A 16,387-nucleotide genomic window follows, 5' to 3' on the forward strand; every position below is an offset into this window, starting at 1 on the left:
CGTAGGTTATCCTCAAATGCAACGGGGCCTCAAATGCAACGCAAATTACTTGGCATTTTGGGTCTCGGAGCAGATTCTGACAATCTGCACAACAACAACGTCGCTGATGCTCTCTTTGAGATAGAATCTATTCAAATAGCCCAAATAGGCATTATGTAAACAAACATTGCTTTATTCTGCCCAATCGAGCCATCTCAGCCTGCGTTTCGCGTGTATCCTTCGCCTGGGCGCGTTGAAATGCGCGTTCTGCTTTATCTGCCTCCTTCTGCGCCTTTTTGAGTGCTTGCTCCTTCTTCTTCCGCCCCATAGCAGCTTTATGAGCTATTTCAGCTGCCTCCTTAGCCTCTGCCTCCTTGCGCATCTTATCAACGTCCTCCTTGCTGAGTGAGCGTGCTTTGCCCAGGGTCTTCTTGCCTTTTTTGGCCTGTTGGCGAGATCGTGAGGCAGCTACTAATTGAGTATTCGTTTTGCTCAGAATTGCGTTATTAGCGTTGAGATACTCTATCGTCTTGATAGCATGTTCTGCAGGGCTCCCTAGCATTGTATCTTTGATAGCTTGCGTAGCTTTAGTGACATAATCATTGCTTGCACCAACAAGCAAGTTGAGAGAGGAGTTGCCGTTAAGAATAAGCTGAATTTGAGCTGATTCAGGGGGGGTAGTAAGTCGATTTGGTAGCTTTGTGAGCACTATTTGTGGGTTATAAGGCTGTAACCCTGTTGTTCGCCACGCAGAAAGAATGTTGCCCTCTCGAAGCGCCTTTTTTCGAGCATTTTGATAGTAGACGATAAAATCCTCTTTATCTAACCAATAATGCTTCTCTCGAGAGTGATTTTCGACCTCAACGCTATAGTATTTCGAAAGTGGCTGAAATATAACAACGTCGAGTGGCTGTAGTGAGTCGTATGAGGGGGGAGCACAAGTAGAATAATCTTTCGTTCAAAGCAATATTCGATGAATTCGAGCGTACAATGCGAATCGTGACCATCAAGGAGGAGCAGTCGATATTCGCCAACTTGACGTTTAGCTGTTTCGACGTCAAAATGCTGTTTTAGCCATAAGAGGCCTATTTGGTTGTTAGTCCACCCCTTAGAGCTTGTAGCTATCTTGGAACTCTGCGTATCAAGCTGTTGATACCAACTACTCTGTTGATAGCTTGCTTTGAGGATGATATAGCTTGATAGCGATTCGCCAGATGCAGAAATAGTCTCTATGACGGAGACCCACTCTCTGTTGCCATCCTGCCGTAGAAATGCCTCTCTTTCGCCCACAGGGATAAGCACAGAAGAGCGTTGAATTGCGCCCATACAAAAGCCCTTCTCATCCATATTGTACGTATCTTGAGGCAAAATCTGATATCTCTGCCGTAAAGAGTTGTAGAGCTCGAAATACTCTTGAATAGTCTCAACTCTGAGCATTGCAGATGCTCGTGTACGATCAAGGCCACGCGCAATTACGCGCTTTATTTGAGGATTTCGAGTAAGCAACTTCTTGTGCCAATGCCTGCCTAAAGAGGGTACACTGCCCTGTGGCTGCGGGCGTTTTCGAAGGAGGATTTCTATCGCGAATTGGCGAATTTGCTTCCAACCAAGGGGTAATCCCCATTTGTAGTATTGAATAACCCATTGAATAATGGTACGCTCCTCCACAGGGGTCAAGAGTTGCTGCGATTCGCTTATAAGCTTTCTGGACTTCGTTTGCTTATTGAGGCGTCGAGTAATCGTAGAAGCAGCAATGTTGTAAATTTTCGCAGCTTTTCGTGCTGTTAATTTGCTATCCTCTTGACATGCGCAAACAGCTTTTTCGATGCGTTCTGACTTCTTCAAATTAGCAAATGCGTCAGCCATAATAGAATAGAAGATAGAACTCATCTCCGTAAACAACATATCAAAAGCTCATCAATATAGAGCAAATATTCGTAGAATGGCGGCGAGCTGAAATTGGTGGCTTCAAAATACGGTCGGAAATTGATCCCCGCGCTAGCGTTGTTGCGTTTGAGGATGCGTTGCATTTGAGGATAACCTACGTTAGCTAGATTTCATAAATTATTTTAGACTGCATAAAATATAAAATTTCTTTTAACCTAAGCTCTACACTCATGTACCCGAACCGACTCTACTTCGGGCCTAGGCAGGACGGGGCGGAATATTGGACTTGCTATGACGTCAGACTCCGCAAAATGCAAATCATACCGCCCGGAATGTACCGCTAGAAGAAGAGATAGACAAACTCCACCACCAGATCAGCGCCAATAGAACTCGATCCTGATATTGCACAAATTGCTGACGATTGACCGCTTGGCTTGAGACCGGTCGACTCCTCGTGTGTTAGCCTGGGTCATTCTGTGCGCGGCGGCATCGGCATCGGCGTTCTCGACTAGTACACAAACTGTGTCATGCTCATGGGGTACTAAACTACCCGTAACCACAGAGGAGATGAATGACTGTGATTCGGACCGCAGTTTCTCTTGAGAACAGTGTCAGCTCCCTGGATAAAGCGTGTCAATTCCTTTCGAAAGAGGTGACTTTCCATCATCCCCATCGATTGTCGGCTTGACAAACAAAAGAACGATGACGAATGACAAAAGGGCGGTATGGGTGCTGGGTGGCTGACTGAGTTTGCTTGACAATAGTTCCTTTTTGGGGAAGCGGGGGGTGGAAATGGGGGGAGCGGAAAGATCTTGAGCTCCTGTATCTTGCCCTAATGCAGCTCTTTTGCATGCATCACAATACGGGCAGCGAATAGTGACAGAGACATGGTGATCAAGGTCCACTTTCTGGTTGCCAACACATTCATTGATATTAGTTACGTCTACGATCGACTGTACTCCTCCCACATCGACGTTGGCTGCGTGTCCACCCGGCGGCTTTGGCGAAGGAGAGCGTTGTTCGTCGACGGTCGAGGCTGTCGATGATTCAACAGCTAGCACCGCTCACCCACCAACGAGCGATGGCAACCACCGTCATGTGAGAGCTGGTCTTCCACACATCGTCAAGGCTGGCTGACATCGGCCTTGAGTGGATCTTTCTCCTTTCTCAGAAGGATACCTAGGCTGGCTGAGCTGGAACTTGACAAGCCGAAGAGCACAAGTGAAGAACTGCCGATCCAACCTATTGGCCATATGGAAATGGGCCGTTGATATGATGAGTCGAAGTTACGTGTCTTCAGCTCCGCCACAGTCTTCTACACCGCTCCGGTAGATGTATTGGGTGGTCACCTGGGACGAGAGATGGCTATATAAAGACGTTCAGACACCCTCCAGAGGAATGTTCGTCTCACTCAGATCAATCAACTACACAGCAATAGCAACGGCACTCCTTCATTGACAGACAATCTTGTTCCCTCCAAAAAGCCCGCTTAGGTGCGCGTCTCCTGTTCAAAGTAACCGAAGACAATTAGCCGTACCTAGGCCAACAACTGAAACTAACGTCCCCAACGAAATCCAGGTCTCCCTTCCTCTGAATCTCCTATAGCTCCCAACAAAAATGACGTTCTACACCTACGCGCAGAACATCCGCCTCGCCAAGCGCAACGACAAACAATATCTCATCGCCAAACTGGCCACCGGTTCCTCCGCCGGCGGCGACGAAGAGGGATGGTACGTCGACTCCATCTGTCTCGACGACCACATCGGTAACGACCACGGTTCCTTCAAGTGGTCAGATAATGGGGGCGGCTTCAGCTACTACGCCCGGGATATCAAGCTGCTCAACGACGGGAGGACTCTGGCGGCCCAGCTCGCGGCCGGGGGCGACACTGGTGGTGGTGGCTGGCGCGACGCGACCATCGATCTTGGCGAACGCTTGGCGAATGATCACGGCCGCTTCAAGTATATCAGCAAGTGAGTAAGTGTTTGCCGGCAGGAGGGGAATGTGGTTACCTCTCATATGTTCGAGTCTTGGAAAGGGGGGGGGGGGAAGGGAGGGAACAGAGTGACGAAAAGTTCCCGCAGAGTTAGAATTGCCTTCAGACCAAAACAGTCTGACCTTCCAGAATGACGATTTGTTCCTTGAATTTCCAGGTGTGCCAGCCAATACTACCAGCTTCTAGAGTCAGTTACTGGAGAATGAAAGAGAATCCGCTCCCGGCAGTGAGTATCCGATGATCCCTTCGACTACCTAATTAATTAGTGCAATTTCACTGCACCAATGGGGCATATAGCGAATCCTGTAACTCCGTACTCCGTACATATCTACACTCTCAAGGTCTTCATACGACAGACAGATGGATAGAAATCACAAACGTTGCCTTTTCTTCTCTTCTCTTTTCTTTTTCTTTTCCTACCTCATCTCATATATAGGCTCATTCGATGACTGGTCAGTTAGTCCGGTGATCAGGTGGTCCTCCCCAAGAAGGGCACCTACCGAACCCAACATCAGGCTCGCATGATCATGATCGATAAATGGAGCTTGGCGGATGGGCTCGGGATACTTATGAAATGGGATGCGATGGTTTTTGGAGCATTCTTCCTTTCCCACACAGGGTGACACACACATACACAGACAGACAGTATTGCATAAAATAAACTCCCAGCTGTATACAGTCTGGGTGACGGCAGGTCTCTCATTGACCGATTCATGTAGCACTGGCTATTCTCATTGTTTCACATGGCATTCGAAAAAGGAGTCACTGTCAGTGTTAAACCGCATAGGAAACCAAAAAAAAAACTCTCTACTGAATTGCCAATTTCGTTACAATCAAGCAATTTATTCTCCCCCCCAACCCACTCAAAAGCAGCTACTCTAATACTGTCTGAGGCCAAATGATTGAGACAGAGTGACCAAAATGACGTATGCTCTCTGCACTGAAAACAAGTTCATCCAGCAATAAGCTCAATGCACTGTAATCGTTGGTAAACAAATTCGTGGAATACATTCTCCCAGCTTGGGATGTTTCGGCATCGGTTGAGCCCGGTGGTAACGAGCAGCGCGAAACCCCTCTGCTTCCAGCTTTGGCGTTTTTGTATCGACCTTTTCGTCGCTACCATGTAGTCAGAAACCTCGCTCGCCAATCCGTGGTGTCCCTCCTTTCCAATCATAACGCTCATAGTACCTGAAGACGAGATCATATCCATCCAATTCATGTACGATCCTATCGATCCGACGATAACCTTTGATAGCGTCCATTCTGGCACTACGCCGAAGAGCCTTGCGTTCTAGTGCTTTGATCGCCAATAACGCATCAATGTCGGTGGCATCGTTCTCCTTCTCTTCAGAATTGCTTTTCGCTTCGAAAAGCGTGACACTAAAGCGGCCAGGCTTAAAGATGTCAACCACATTGCTGACAATATCTGCGGTGTCACGTCCTTCTTGAAGAGCAGGAACGTTGGTCTCAAAAGATGCATAAGAGCAGTTCGGCTCGGGCGTGACGTGGACAGTGAAATAGTGGGTCCCAGTCTCACCTCCTGGTGCAGGCACGACAGCATTGGCTGAAAATCCACAGGGCGTGAAAAGATACGCATCGATCCGTGAACCTGGGTATTTGCTCTTCGGATACACATCGGACAAGCCACAAAAATCGGACACCACGGTACCGAGGGCATGACCTTCGGTCGTCAGCTCCTCCGGATAAGTTTCTTCATCAGACCCAAATTCTCCGTTTTCGGAGGATGTGTTGCTGAATACATCCACCAAATCGTCTGAAGCAATACGGGTACCTCTGTACTGACTTTCTGCGACCGCACTCGCATTTTCAAGGTAGAACTGCTGAGCATTCTCCTCGTCAAGATCAGTCATCAATACCTCTAAGGTCTCGTCTTCTGCCTCGCACATACTCCTTTGCTTGATACCACGAATCGCTGTAGGTAAGCTCAAGACTCTCGTCTCTGTCTCCATCGGACTGTCTGAAGCGCACGGACTTGCCGGTGGGGTCAACATCGTGTTTGGTTCTGTTAGATAGAGATACCAATGCTCCCCATTCATCTTGCCGATCATATAAGCGCTGCCTCCGAGAAAGAGCTTGTCCAGTGATGTGACCTCATCTCTCCAACTGCGGTGGGGCCCATGTTGACGGTCTGGGAAAAGAAAGTTCTTGCGACTGTAGAATACCCGATAAGGAGCTGCAGCGATGGCAATGCCCCTGGCTGGAGGAGCTGTTGATCTTGCATAGCCACCAAAAATGGAAGCAATTTCAAGAATGCGTGGCAATCCGCATAGTAGTGTCGTCGTTCCGCAGGTCTTGAGGATAAGCTTGTGTGGAAATACAAACATGCTCGATTCGGAGAGTAGATAAGCATCGATACCTTCAGACTCAACGATGGACAGTACTTTGCAATTGACCAGATCAAGCATGCTCTTCCATATTTCAGCCGGGACTGCCTTCAGACCGTCCGGTTGGGAGCAATTCTCTAGATTGTGAGGAGACGGACTGAACCAAACCTCAAGAAGCTTTTCGGGTCCTAGTAATGTTAGTGCATAGAACCTGAACAAGACAAATTTGAGATATCTTACCTTCAAATGCATTGCTAGAATCAAGATCTAACGCTGCTTCATGGTTGATGGTCAGAGACGGCGTCTCGGTGAATGAGGACGGCGAAATGGTGCAATTCTTGGGAATCCCAGGATTTACCATATCCAAGCACAAAAGACTTGAACGATGTTTGCCGCGTCACTCGAGCGTATCTCCTGGTTTCTTGGGTCCGCTGAAAGCCAACTGGTCTATAATTCAGTGGAAGCACTATCTGCCACCCAGGCGAACAATGCGGTGTCCGCCTGAGGAGAGTAGGCCCACTATCTGTGGTGAACTTGGAGGCTGGCTTTTGCCAGCAGTCTTCTTGGGTATTGGGGATGGACCTGGAGGTCGTTATGGAGGTCGGGCGGAGAGGAGGATAAAAAGTTCCTTGAGGAAGGGAATTGTGGCGATGTTTTGGTCCTCGCTCTGACAGATACCGATACTGTGAGGAGTATCGGGTCCAGCAGAAGAGGTGATCTGCTTTAAAAAGTTATGATATTGAGGGATGAGTTCTTGAAGAATCCCGTGGCTGGTGTTATCTGGGTCTGCGATCAAACAATCAGCACGGTCTTGCTGTAATTGTTGCAAGCAGAAGGACACGACTAGAACAAGAAGGTCTTTCATGAGCTCAAGAGAGTCTGTTAGCCAACAAGGCATGACTCACTTCGCAGGCTTGGAGAGGAATCGTAGCAAATCCGCAGGGCTCATAGAGAACAGTTAGACATCCGAATCTGATCAGACGATGAGCAGTGCGTGGTAAAACATGTATATTTGCTACTTCGAAGCAACCGCTAACTTTCTCTTCAGCACGGGTGGAGAAGAATTAATAGTGCTTGGAAGTGCGGTGTACAAAGGCGAAAATTTCGAATAGTGGGTAGGCGACGTCTCGTGCAGATGGAGAATGGTTCTGGATGCTTCTTCGGGCCACGAAATTTCGTCTGTGATGAAAATGTTGTGATGAGGGCAAGGACTCCTCTGCTTTAGTTTGAAATAAGAAGACCTTCGTTTTCCACAGTTGCCTCACAATAAATTGAATTCGGACAAGTAAGTTTACGTCCGCCACAATTGGGATGATGCGTGCGTGGGATTTGCGCGTGGGATTTACTCGTGGGGGGAAGATTTACCTTTAACCTAATCTGGAATAAGCTGTCTTGTAGGAGTACAGTAGCCGTTTTCGAGTAAAATAACTAGTGCTGAGCTAACAATAGTACATGGGCGGTAGTACAGCAAGGGGGGCGAGGCCCAGCCGCCAACCATAATAACTAGGGATAGAATTTTGGTCCCCACACATCAGAACCCTGCACTCTTGAGCAATCATCACTGCGGGGAGATAGCATAGTACGTAATATGTTTCTGCGTGCTCTTAAGATCATCCTGCACCCCAGAAGTTGTAAGTATTGTAGATTGCACCATACATTTGGGTATCGTTTTTGTAGAACGCCTGGAAAATAATTGCTCTTCCCTCTGCTCTTTTCTCTTTTGCCTTAACGCCAAACGCTAACTTAGGTCCTAAAACAATCCAAGACTTCCTTGGCCAGTTGAATATGACCTGAATCAGCAATCCTACTGCCAATGAGGTCACCAACATTCTCAATCAGCTTTCGTCTGATCTCTGCCACTCCTTCGTCTGTGTGGCCATTCGTCATGGGCATGCCATCCTCCACCAGAGTTCCGAGCACGTTGAGGATAGCAGCAACGACTTTCTCGGCCTCTGCCTGTCGCGTACCACTGGATGCTATCTCGTCCCGGATCAGGGTTTCATACTCTTCCAGATTTGGCACTATGAGAACACGGACAGCATCCGGTCCTCCAGCAGCACTCAGACCAAGGATGGCCCCATAATGAGTGCCGAAAGGTTTCTTCGGATCCAGAAAATTCTTCAGACACGATCTTGCTAGTCTTGGTTTCAAGGTCTTGGAAGATTTTGAGTATTTTCGACAAAGGTGCGCAAGAAGCGAGGCAGCTAAGTCCCTAAGATCGAAGTGGTCTAACGAGCCGATGCCGCTCCCAAGAGTGCGTCCGATGAGGCAGGTAAGAACGGAGGGGACCATAGAGGCCACCTATGAGAATGTTAATGCAGGAATCGACACGGATGGATCATGACACACGTATGGTTCAATATGCAGATGTGGATTGCGGACCAGCGCATCGGTCACGTGCATCATCTGTGTCAGCACGAATAGGTCTTTCAGATTATGCGTGACTTTCTCTGCGACGAACTGCACGAAATAAGGGACCAGCTGATGCAGACCAGGATCATTCTGTAGACTCGCCAATCCGGCTGAACGGTATTCATCCTGCTGTTCGTCCAATACCGCTTTGCAAACCTTCTCAAAGTATAGTTGTAGTTCCTGCGACAGGATGTGCTTGACATGTGGTTTGGTAGTAGTGTTCTCAATACTGTTCATCGCAGCTAGATTCGGGTTCGCATTCGGTCCTTTTTGCAGGAGCTCGAGGTTTCGGGAGTCAAGTGAGGTAGGATTTTGAGGTATCGATGGTTGCACACCTTCCAGCGCAAGCCAATGACCTACAGGGTGTCAGACAGAGCTGCTCGAAGAGGGTTATGGGACGAACCAGTAAGCGATATCTCCCTCGGAACTTTGGGTAAAGGAGCATTGATCAACTTCTCAAAATCCACCTCCTCGTCCTCCACGTAGAATAGCGGCTGGCCAGGCCCAATCGACGCCTCTCCATATCTCAGTGGCCGAGTAGAATCGTAACCATACAGGGGTTCAACGTCGAGTACTCGAAGAGCTTGCGCTATGTCTTGCGACCAGAGTATTGTTCGTTTGGCATGTTTCATGAACTTGAGAGCCTCCTCGATCACCTGCGCGAGCCGGTATTCCACGTCGCGTGAAAGGGCATTTCGAACTTCCGGCTTGAGATGGTTTATGCCGACTGATTCTGCGACGTCTGTTATGTTCTCAGGATTCCAAGCTGTCGCCATTTTCACAGACACATGTAGGAAAATGCATAAGAGATGTGGTTGTGAGCGAGGTTTCCTGCTTAATCTCGCGGGCTAGATGTCGTTCTCCATTGGGAATGGCAGGGTAAGGGAGTAGACCAACAACTCAGCTCAGACCACCATCAATAGCAGGGTCGCGCATTCACTATGGAGGTTGAGATTATTCAAATACAACAATGATGGCGGGCTCTGAATGGTGAATCTGGACTCTTGGCATTGCATCTCATTACATAAGCCAGTATGTACTTCCTCAAGGTCTCAAAAAGACGCCATAACCTAGTGACACAATGTGATGATGGTCAAGGAATCTTGCAGCAGGAACCTGACTAGTAAGCCAAGAAGGTTTGTCTTGCGTCTTGTACGTACTATGAAGATGTATGGTGATGTCTTGGGGTAAGAACCAGAGAGTACAATTGAATCCTCCATCCTCCATTCTCTTACAACCAACTACTCCGTAGAAATACCGCAAAACCGAAAACCTAAAAACAGCCACCAAGGCCGGCAGAGCAGGGTAAGATGAAGAAATCCCAAAGAAACACGAGCGGCAAGGTGATTTCATCGCACTATATATAGGGGTCGATCTTTGACTTGGACCCTTTACCACTGCTGTGGGCTCAGGGGAGTGCTACCCGGTGCCACCATATGCACTCTGATGGTTAACATATTATGTTCTGTGTTCAGCGTGGCTGTGAGTCTCTCGGTATCTGGTTCGAGAATAGAGACAGGGTTGAGGGGCTTGGCGTGGCATGACGGGTTTCTGTACTAATTAAGTATGTGATGTGTGGTAGGATCTGAGAACTAGAAGGCCTGATGGTTGAGGAGCAGTCACCCTTTGAAGACTGGGAGGTACAGCTTGTTCAGAGGAAATGCTCGGTCGATTGTAAATCTCCTCAAGATCATCTCACGACCGGCGCTACTTTCAGAGGGCCCTTCTTCTTGTTACCTTTGCCTTTTCGACTCGCCCTGACCGACCTCAATTTTGCCTTCCTCTTCTTCTTCTGACTCCTCTTTCTCCACGCTAACCATCTATCCTTTGGATCAAATTCCCTTACTGTGATCCCTTTCCGCTCCGCTGTCCGTCCAATACTCCAATTACTTTCCCAGTTCTGAGCGTACTTTGGCCTTGCTGATACTGGTGGAGGCGGTACACTTAAGCCCATTCCGCCAATTCCTGAGGGTTGATTTGTGGATGTCGCGGTCTTGCTGTTCACGCTAAGATGGCTTTCTAACCATAGAGCAGCGTCTGCACCGGGAGGGTGTGATATTGGCGCAACATACATCCCCAGTCTCCGTCGTGTTGCTGCGTTCGGAGGGGTGGGCAGGACAGAGCCAGGCCCATCGCGTTCAAGCGCGACTCCGATGAAACGACGTTTCGGATGGCGAAGGGGATCTTGATAATAGCGAACATAGCCAGCGACTGTAGCGTAAATAGTGTGATCCTTGCCTATACCAACGTTCTCGCCCGGGAACCATTTCGTGCCTGGGAATGGTTATTTTGGATCCCATAGCTGGCCAACCAGGCAAGGGCAAGGCTGTGAAGCTTACCTCTCTGCTTGAAGATGATGTTTCCGGGTACCACGTATTCCGAGTCCGTCTTCTTTGCTCCCAACCTTCTACCAGCACTATCTTTAGGACCATTTGCTCGACCCTGAGTTGCGTGGGAGGCATGTCGAATGAAAGTGGCGGTTGGTATGGTAGATGTGCATGTCCATGCTGCCAACGATGTAGTAAGCAAGCCAAGTGAGTATTCGATTGTCCGCGACGGACGACATATCCGTGGTTGCAACATGATGCATGTGATTGACCAGGTGTGAGAAACGATTGCAGGACGTGTGTGATACTACGTAGAGCTTGAGTTTCAAACTCCGCAAACAGCGCTAGCCTGATCGAGCCGGAGCACATCGAGTCCTCGACACTGTGTCAACCACCAGCAACAAGAACAATTTTACTCCAAGCTACTCACTTCTTAACCTACTCTTCTCGCCATCGGAACACAGACGCGAAGATGATTCTACGAAAGGCCCTCCCGTCCATCCTCCTCGCCCCCATCATCCTCCTAATCCTCCCCTCCCTCACAGCCGCCCAATTCCAATTCTTCAACAACTTCTTCGAAGGCCAGCAACAACAACCCCAGGAGAAGCAGAACGTCGCGTCCGATTCAGGCTGGTATCAGCAGGTGGTTGAGAATGGTACGAAATATATCCAACTAACCGCTCACCTTCTTTGCCCCTCAATCTGCGCTCTTCCCCATCTCCTTTCCTGCAAAACCACGCCCTTTCTTGCTCCTCATCTCTACCGTTCCGATTCCGGACTACATTCTCACAGAAATATAGCCCACTGCACGCACTATCTCTGCCCTGGCACCCTAGCCTGCGTGCACTTCCCACACCACTGCCCCTGCGCCTACCCCTCAGTAGAAGACAAGGTTGAATTGGGTGATGGAATAGCAATCTGCGCCAGCAAAGGTGGCTACAAAGCTGGAGAGACGGCTCGAAAGATCGAATTAGCTAGGAAGGGGCTACTGTAGACACATGAAAACAAGAACAACAATGGGGAATGAATGCAACAAGTTCAAGGGGTATCTCTTTCGCTCGCATGCTACAGTGTCCAAAGTGACTTTCCCGCCTTGGCTGTTGTCATACAAGAAATTCCAACGCTTGCCAGACAACGTCATATCCAGGGACTGGGTGGATTATGAGGAATCCCACAGCCGTCCCAGGATCAGGCTTTGGCAGATGAACTCATTCCCAACTATTCGCAATTCCTTGCTCCTTTTTTCCTTGCCCTTTGGCAGCAAAGCGGTCTCGGCTTTTCCCAGCTCTTTGTCATCCACACAGACCCATCGAACACTATTTTCCGCATCTTCATCCAGCAATACTTTTGCACTTTTGATGTCAACGCACGTTTCTAACCTACCCGCGCCTGCCGCCTTGGTGAGGAAGATATAGGGTTTTCTCTTCTCTTCTGCTTTACCTCGACCCTTGACGACAATGGCAGCTTCCCCTTGGAGCAAGTTTGGCCTCTTCGAGATCATGTCTTTCAGCGTTGCGGTGTTGGCGTCGACCTGCGGTAAGACTCGAGAGCGGACAGCGCCTTCAAGCTCTAGACTCTCTCCTGCAGAGAGAAGGTAAGGCTGCCAGTCCAAGATCGTATTGGCTGCAACGCAAGCTTCGATCCACCTGCCGCTTAAAGATCCAATTCCCAAAGCAAGAGCTTGCATGTACTTCGGCTTTCTTGAGTGACGGTCTGCAATTAGAGCTACGAAGCCCTTATTCAAGAAGCGAGCATTGAGTGCAAGCGTCCCTGTTTCATGCATCCTTACAGAAGGAGATGTCGGAGTCAGTTGGTTGTCGAACATCTCCTGGAAATCCTCACCAAGGAGTGCACCACCATTCACCAAAATCGCCTTAGTAAGTGACTTTTTGCGTGAAACATTGTCGTATGAGATAGCAAAAGCCATATTAGAGAAAATGCCTGTCGCTGCAGGTGGGTCTGGGAATGAAACGGAACTATTTGCCCGCTGCAGAGGGAACTCCGATCTCCGCCTCGTCCGCGAGGTCGGAGTACTGGGCGTCGACGGTCCTTCGGATGGTGTTGCTAGACCTGAATGTGATGGGTCCTGTGGCGGAACGTGCACCGTCAAAGGTGGCTTTCCATTGGTAGCGTCAAGGTTGAATATTCTGTCCTTCATCTGACCCCACATGTTGCTGTCAAGGTAGACGGCAGACATAGGCGCTTCTTTCGTGCTTTCTGTCGATACCCCAACAGGCAGACTCTTCCGCTTTTTAGGCTTCAAAAGAAGAGTTCTATAACCACGTATGTCGGTCACCTCGCCATCGATCTTGTCAACTCGATCCTTGAAGCCCTGAATAGTGTACGCCACTCGTGGCCAGCCTTCTGAAATGACTTTTACTTGATCACCAACCCGAAAATCAAGCCTGCGGATGCCACCTTCATCGATATCATCGCGAGAAGAGTCGTCCCACTGGATCTGATACCGGAATGTGCCCTCGGATTTGAGTCCTGTGGAGCCGATGCAGGTTGCAGGATAGTAGCCTCTGGGTTTGCCATTGAAGGACGCAAGGACTTGATGCGGTGCAATAACCTCTATCGTGGGAGGATTGGGTTGTTGATTGCTCGTTGCACTTTCTGTAAGCGTCGTGGGAGGTTGGGTGACGTGTGCCTCCTGGTTCGAATCATCATGTACGGTTTCGGCCACCGTACTATCATGGTACTTCGCAGACCTTGAGGTATTCCTAGCCAATCCTCTTGGTTTTTTAGCCGCGTTTCTCAAAGATCTTGCCGCTGCTGACTTCGGTGGTGATGTCTGTACATCCCAGACAGCTTCAGACCGCTTTGCAGGTCTGGGGTGGCTTCTGACGCTTGGAACAGAGGGAGTTTGCTTGAGATCGTGGCTGGCTTTATGGAGATCTACTGTGGGGGGGCTTGACGGGAGAGTCGCGTCTGCTGAAACAGTAGTTGCACGGCTCGACGTCTGTTGCTTGCCCATCAAGCAGCGCCGCTTCAGATTCCTGCCTGGAGGAATTGGGCTAGAGCTTCCAGGCGCATCCTCAACCGCATTGTAAAAGTCTGCATCATCCATTGCTGCCATAACTTCTTCCACATCCACTTCACCACTCATTTTCTTCGGAGAAGGTTGCGCAGCAATATCACCAAGGCGCTTTCTTTTCCTGCCACTGGGACTTGAGAACAGAGAGTTCAGAGGTCGAGAAACAGGTGTGCTGCTGGATAAATGACTTCTTGCAGTTTCATATTTGCTCGACAGTTGTTCTGCACGGCTGCCGTTGACAGATATAGAGGTATGGGAGGAGCCCTGCGCGCCACTCCTGGTCGAGCCACGCGCCGACATTGTTTCAGGGACGGTGTTAGGAAGCTCAGCGCGTTGTTTGCTACCAGTCCTGGAGTTTGCCATTGTATGACCATCCAGTAGAGTTTTAGCACTCTTCTCTTCGTCCGTCAATCCATGTTCACCGCACTGATTGACCTCTTCATGATGAGTTTGTCCATTTGCATTCTCTTGGACGACTTGAGATGGATCATTATGGTCTTCAGCGCAATCATGGCGAGGCGAAGACTCGATCTGACCAGCTGCTGCGGCTGATGATGAGACAAATGAGTTGCCTGGAAGACCCTTCAATGGATCCCCCAGCTCCGAGAGAAGCTTTCTTGACCAAGGCTGATCCGGCTGAGAATTCGCTACGGCGACAGTAGGCGACACACTAATCCCATCCGTATGCGTAATGGCTTTTCTGATTGTCTGCGAGCTGCGAAGCTGCTCCACAGCTGGCTGCGCAAACGACCTCCTGAGTGTCGGACTCACATCTTGTCCATCCTGACAGCCGTTGATGGCTTGGTCTAGTCTGATAACAGTCTCCGGTATCTGGAGTGCTTTGGTCTGCATATTCTCCTTATTTTCATCCTCGTTCTCATGTGGCAGCTGGCTGGAGTGCTCTATGACAACTTGCTCTGATTCGTCGACATCGGTTTCTTCATCACTATCACCAGCCGTCGGCCCTTGCATAACCGCAGTCTCTTTCCCTGTCATCCGGGAAGACTCAACCCGCTTTCCATGCCGTAGAATGGGTGACGAAGTCTGGGCTCTAGCTTGTCTAGCTGCTTGCTCACCTGCTTTGGCGGCTGACCCCGGACGTGTAGGGGAAGAGAACCTCGCAAATCTTTCTCGCACGTTCTCATCTATTTCTCTGCGAAGGCGGGCACGTTTGAGAATGCTTGACTCTTCATCGAAGTTATCGTCCGACTGGTCTCCTGATATACTGCCATCAGGCGATTGCTGTCGCAAAGCTGCCAGCCTTTCTCTTTCCGCCTGAGATTGCTTGATTGACACATACCGAGATTGAGGTTCAGAAGCAATCTTCTTGAGCTCGGAGCGAGGTCGTAGAGGCGAGGACAGGGAAGCAGTTGCTGGCCTTGTTTGTACTTCGATATTAGGTGAAGGACGGTCTGATGTTGGCTCTGAGATGTGTCGAGTTATAATTGGCGATGAGCCTGCTTGAGTTCCTGCGAACACTTGACTTAATCCCAGCGCATGTAAGGGTGTTTTGTTACCGCCATCTGTTGCGAACGGATTGCGAGGCAGAGCTGGAGATTCGATCACGTCGCTGAGAAAATTGCGCTTTTTACCATTAGTAGCTGGTGTCTTGAATCGCTGTGACTCGGGGAACTGGGAAAGCCGATTTTGCGTTGCTTGTGTAGGAGAGAACTCGATAGGTTCTGAGTCCAGTTCCTGATCACTAGCTTGAGCCTCATAATCTTCTCGGTCGCTATCGCCTAAGCCAAGGTCAATGTGGCCAAGGTCGCCTGTATGGTTGGTGCGTTGTGTAACGGCATCATCAGCATCTTGAGATTGTCCCGCTTCTGCAAGCTCCAGTGCACCCTTGATCTTGTTACTGTTGATGAGCCTTGCATAAAACGTTGGCGAAAGCTCCTGCGTATCATTGGGACTGCTTTGCGATGTCATCTTCTTTGGTAGGACCTTGTTGGAAGGCGGAGGGTTTGCTGGAAGAGCAATAGGTTCAAAAGAGGACGCAACATCGATTGTTAGTTGCACGTCCTGTGAATCAGGTACAGTGCTGGCAAGGTGAGAAAACCCTTGAGTCACCTGTTGTCCGGGACGCTGGGGGTTTGTTTGAGACGAATCGCCATTTCGGACACCTTCACTTTCACGAGCCAACGCCTGTTCAAAGACACGTCGGATAGCGGACAACTGCTTATTCCCTGAGATTGGCGCGTCCGGTTGTGATATGTGCTGCGCCGCGGGCTACGTGCAGGGAAGTTGACGTGATTAGCGTGGGGACGTGCTGCTGCGGGCGCGGAAAGAATCAGCACTTACCAGGACAGGGTTTAGGAGTGCCTGCTTGATGCTAGAAATATCTATACTTTCGTCCTGCGTCTCCATGGTTTATCCAAAACCGCTCGTTTCACGAGTTCACTGC

General features: G+C 49.4%; 7 protein-coding genes across 7 annotated transcripts; 2 read left to right on the plus strand and 5 right to left on the minus strand.

Moving 5' to 3' along the window:
- Positions 1–151: 151 nt before the first annotated feature.
- On the minus strand, positions 152–1,845 carry EPUS_03014 (uncharacterized protein; the record flags this gene model as incomplete). The annotated part of the gene is made up of 3 exons (XM_007802956.1): positions 152–930; positions 984–1,064; positions 1,113–1,845. The coding sequence occupies 3 exons, from the start codon at positions 1,843–1,845 to the stop codon at positions 152–154; spliced, it is 1,593 nt and encodes a 530-aa protein (XP_007801147.1).
- A 1,638-nt stretch (positions 1,846–3,483) lies between these two features.
- EPUS_03015 (uncharacterized protein) lies at positions 3,484–3,843 on the plus strand (the record flags this gene model as incomplete). Its single annotated transcript, XM_007802957.1, has 1 exon — positions 3,484–3,843. One exon carries the CDS (start codon positions 3,484–3,486, stop codon positions 3,841–3,843), a length of 360 nt encoding a protein of 119 aa, XP_007801148.1.
- Positions 3,844–4,989: 1,146 nt separating this feature from the next.
- On the minus strand, positions 4,990–6,568 carry EPUS_03016 (uncharacterized protein; the record flags this gene model as incomplete). Its single annotated transcript, XM_007802958.1, has 2 exons — positions 4,990–6,395; positions 6,448–6,568. 2 exons carry the CDS (start codon positions 6,566–6,568, stop codon positions 4,990–4,992), a joined length of 1,527 nt encoding a protein of 508 aa, XP_007801149.1.
- A 1,382-nt stretch (positions 6,569–7,950) lies between these two features.
- EPUS_03017 (Transcription initiation factor TFIID subunit 6) lies at positions 7,951–9,395 on the minus strand (the record flags this gene model as incomplete). The annotated part of the gene is made up of 3 exons (XM_007802959.1): positions 7,951–8,508; positions 8,557–8,975; positions 9,023–9,395. 3 exons carry the CDS (start codon positions 9,393–9,395, stop codon positions 7,951–7,953), a joined length of 1,350 nt encoding a protein of 449 aa, XP_007801150.1.
- Positions 9,396–10,309: 914 nt separating this feature from the next.
- On the minus strand, positions 10,310–11,202 carry EPUS_03018 (uncharacterized protein; the record flags this gene model as incomplete). Its single annotated transcript, XM_007802960.1, has 2 exons — positions 10,310–10,893; positions 10,959–11,202. 2 exons carry the CDS (start codon positions 11,200–11,202, stop codon positions 10,310–10,312), a joined length of 828 nt encoding a protein of 275 aa, XP_007801151.1.
- A 216-nt stretch (positions 11,203–11,418) lies between these two features.
- Positions 11,419–11,940, plus strand: EPUS_03019 (uncharacterized protein; the record flags this gene model as incomplete). Its single annotated transcript, XM_007802961.1, has 1 exon — positions 11,419–11,940. One exon carries the CDS (start codon positions 11,419–11,421, stop codon positions 11,938–11,940), a length of 522 nt encoding a protein of 173 aa, XP_007801152.1.
- A 165-nt stretch (positions 11,941–12,105) lies between these two features.
- Positions 12,106–16,350, minus strand: EPUS_03020 (uncharacterized protein; the record flags this gene model as incomplete). Its single annotated transcript, XM_007802962.1, has 2 exons — positions 12,106–16,212; positions 16,285–16,350. The coding sequence occupies 2 exons, from the start codon at positions 16,348–16,350 to the stop codon at positions 12,106–12,108; spliced, it is 4,173 nt and encodes a 1,390-aa protein (XP_007801153.1).
- Positions 16,351–16,387: the final 37 nt, after the last annotated feature.

Source organism: Endocarpon pusillum (assembly GCF_000464535.1).
Source record: "Endocarpon pusillum Z07020 unplaced genomic scaffold scaffold189, whole genome shotgun sequence".
Taxonomy (NCBI): Eukaryota; Fungi; Ascomycota; class Eurotiomycetes; order Verrucariales; family Verrucariaceae; genus Endocarpon; species Endocarpon pusillum.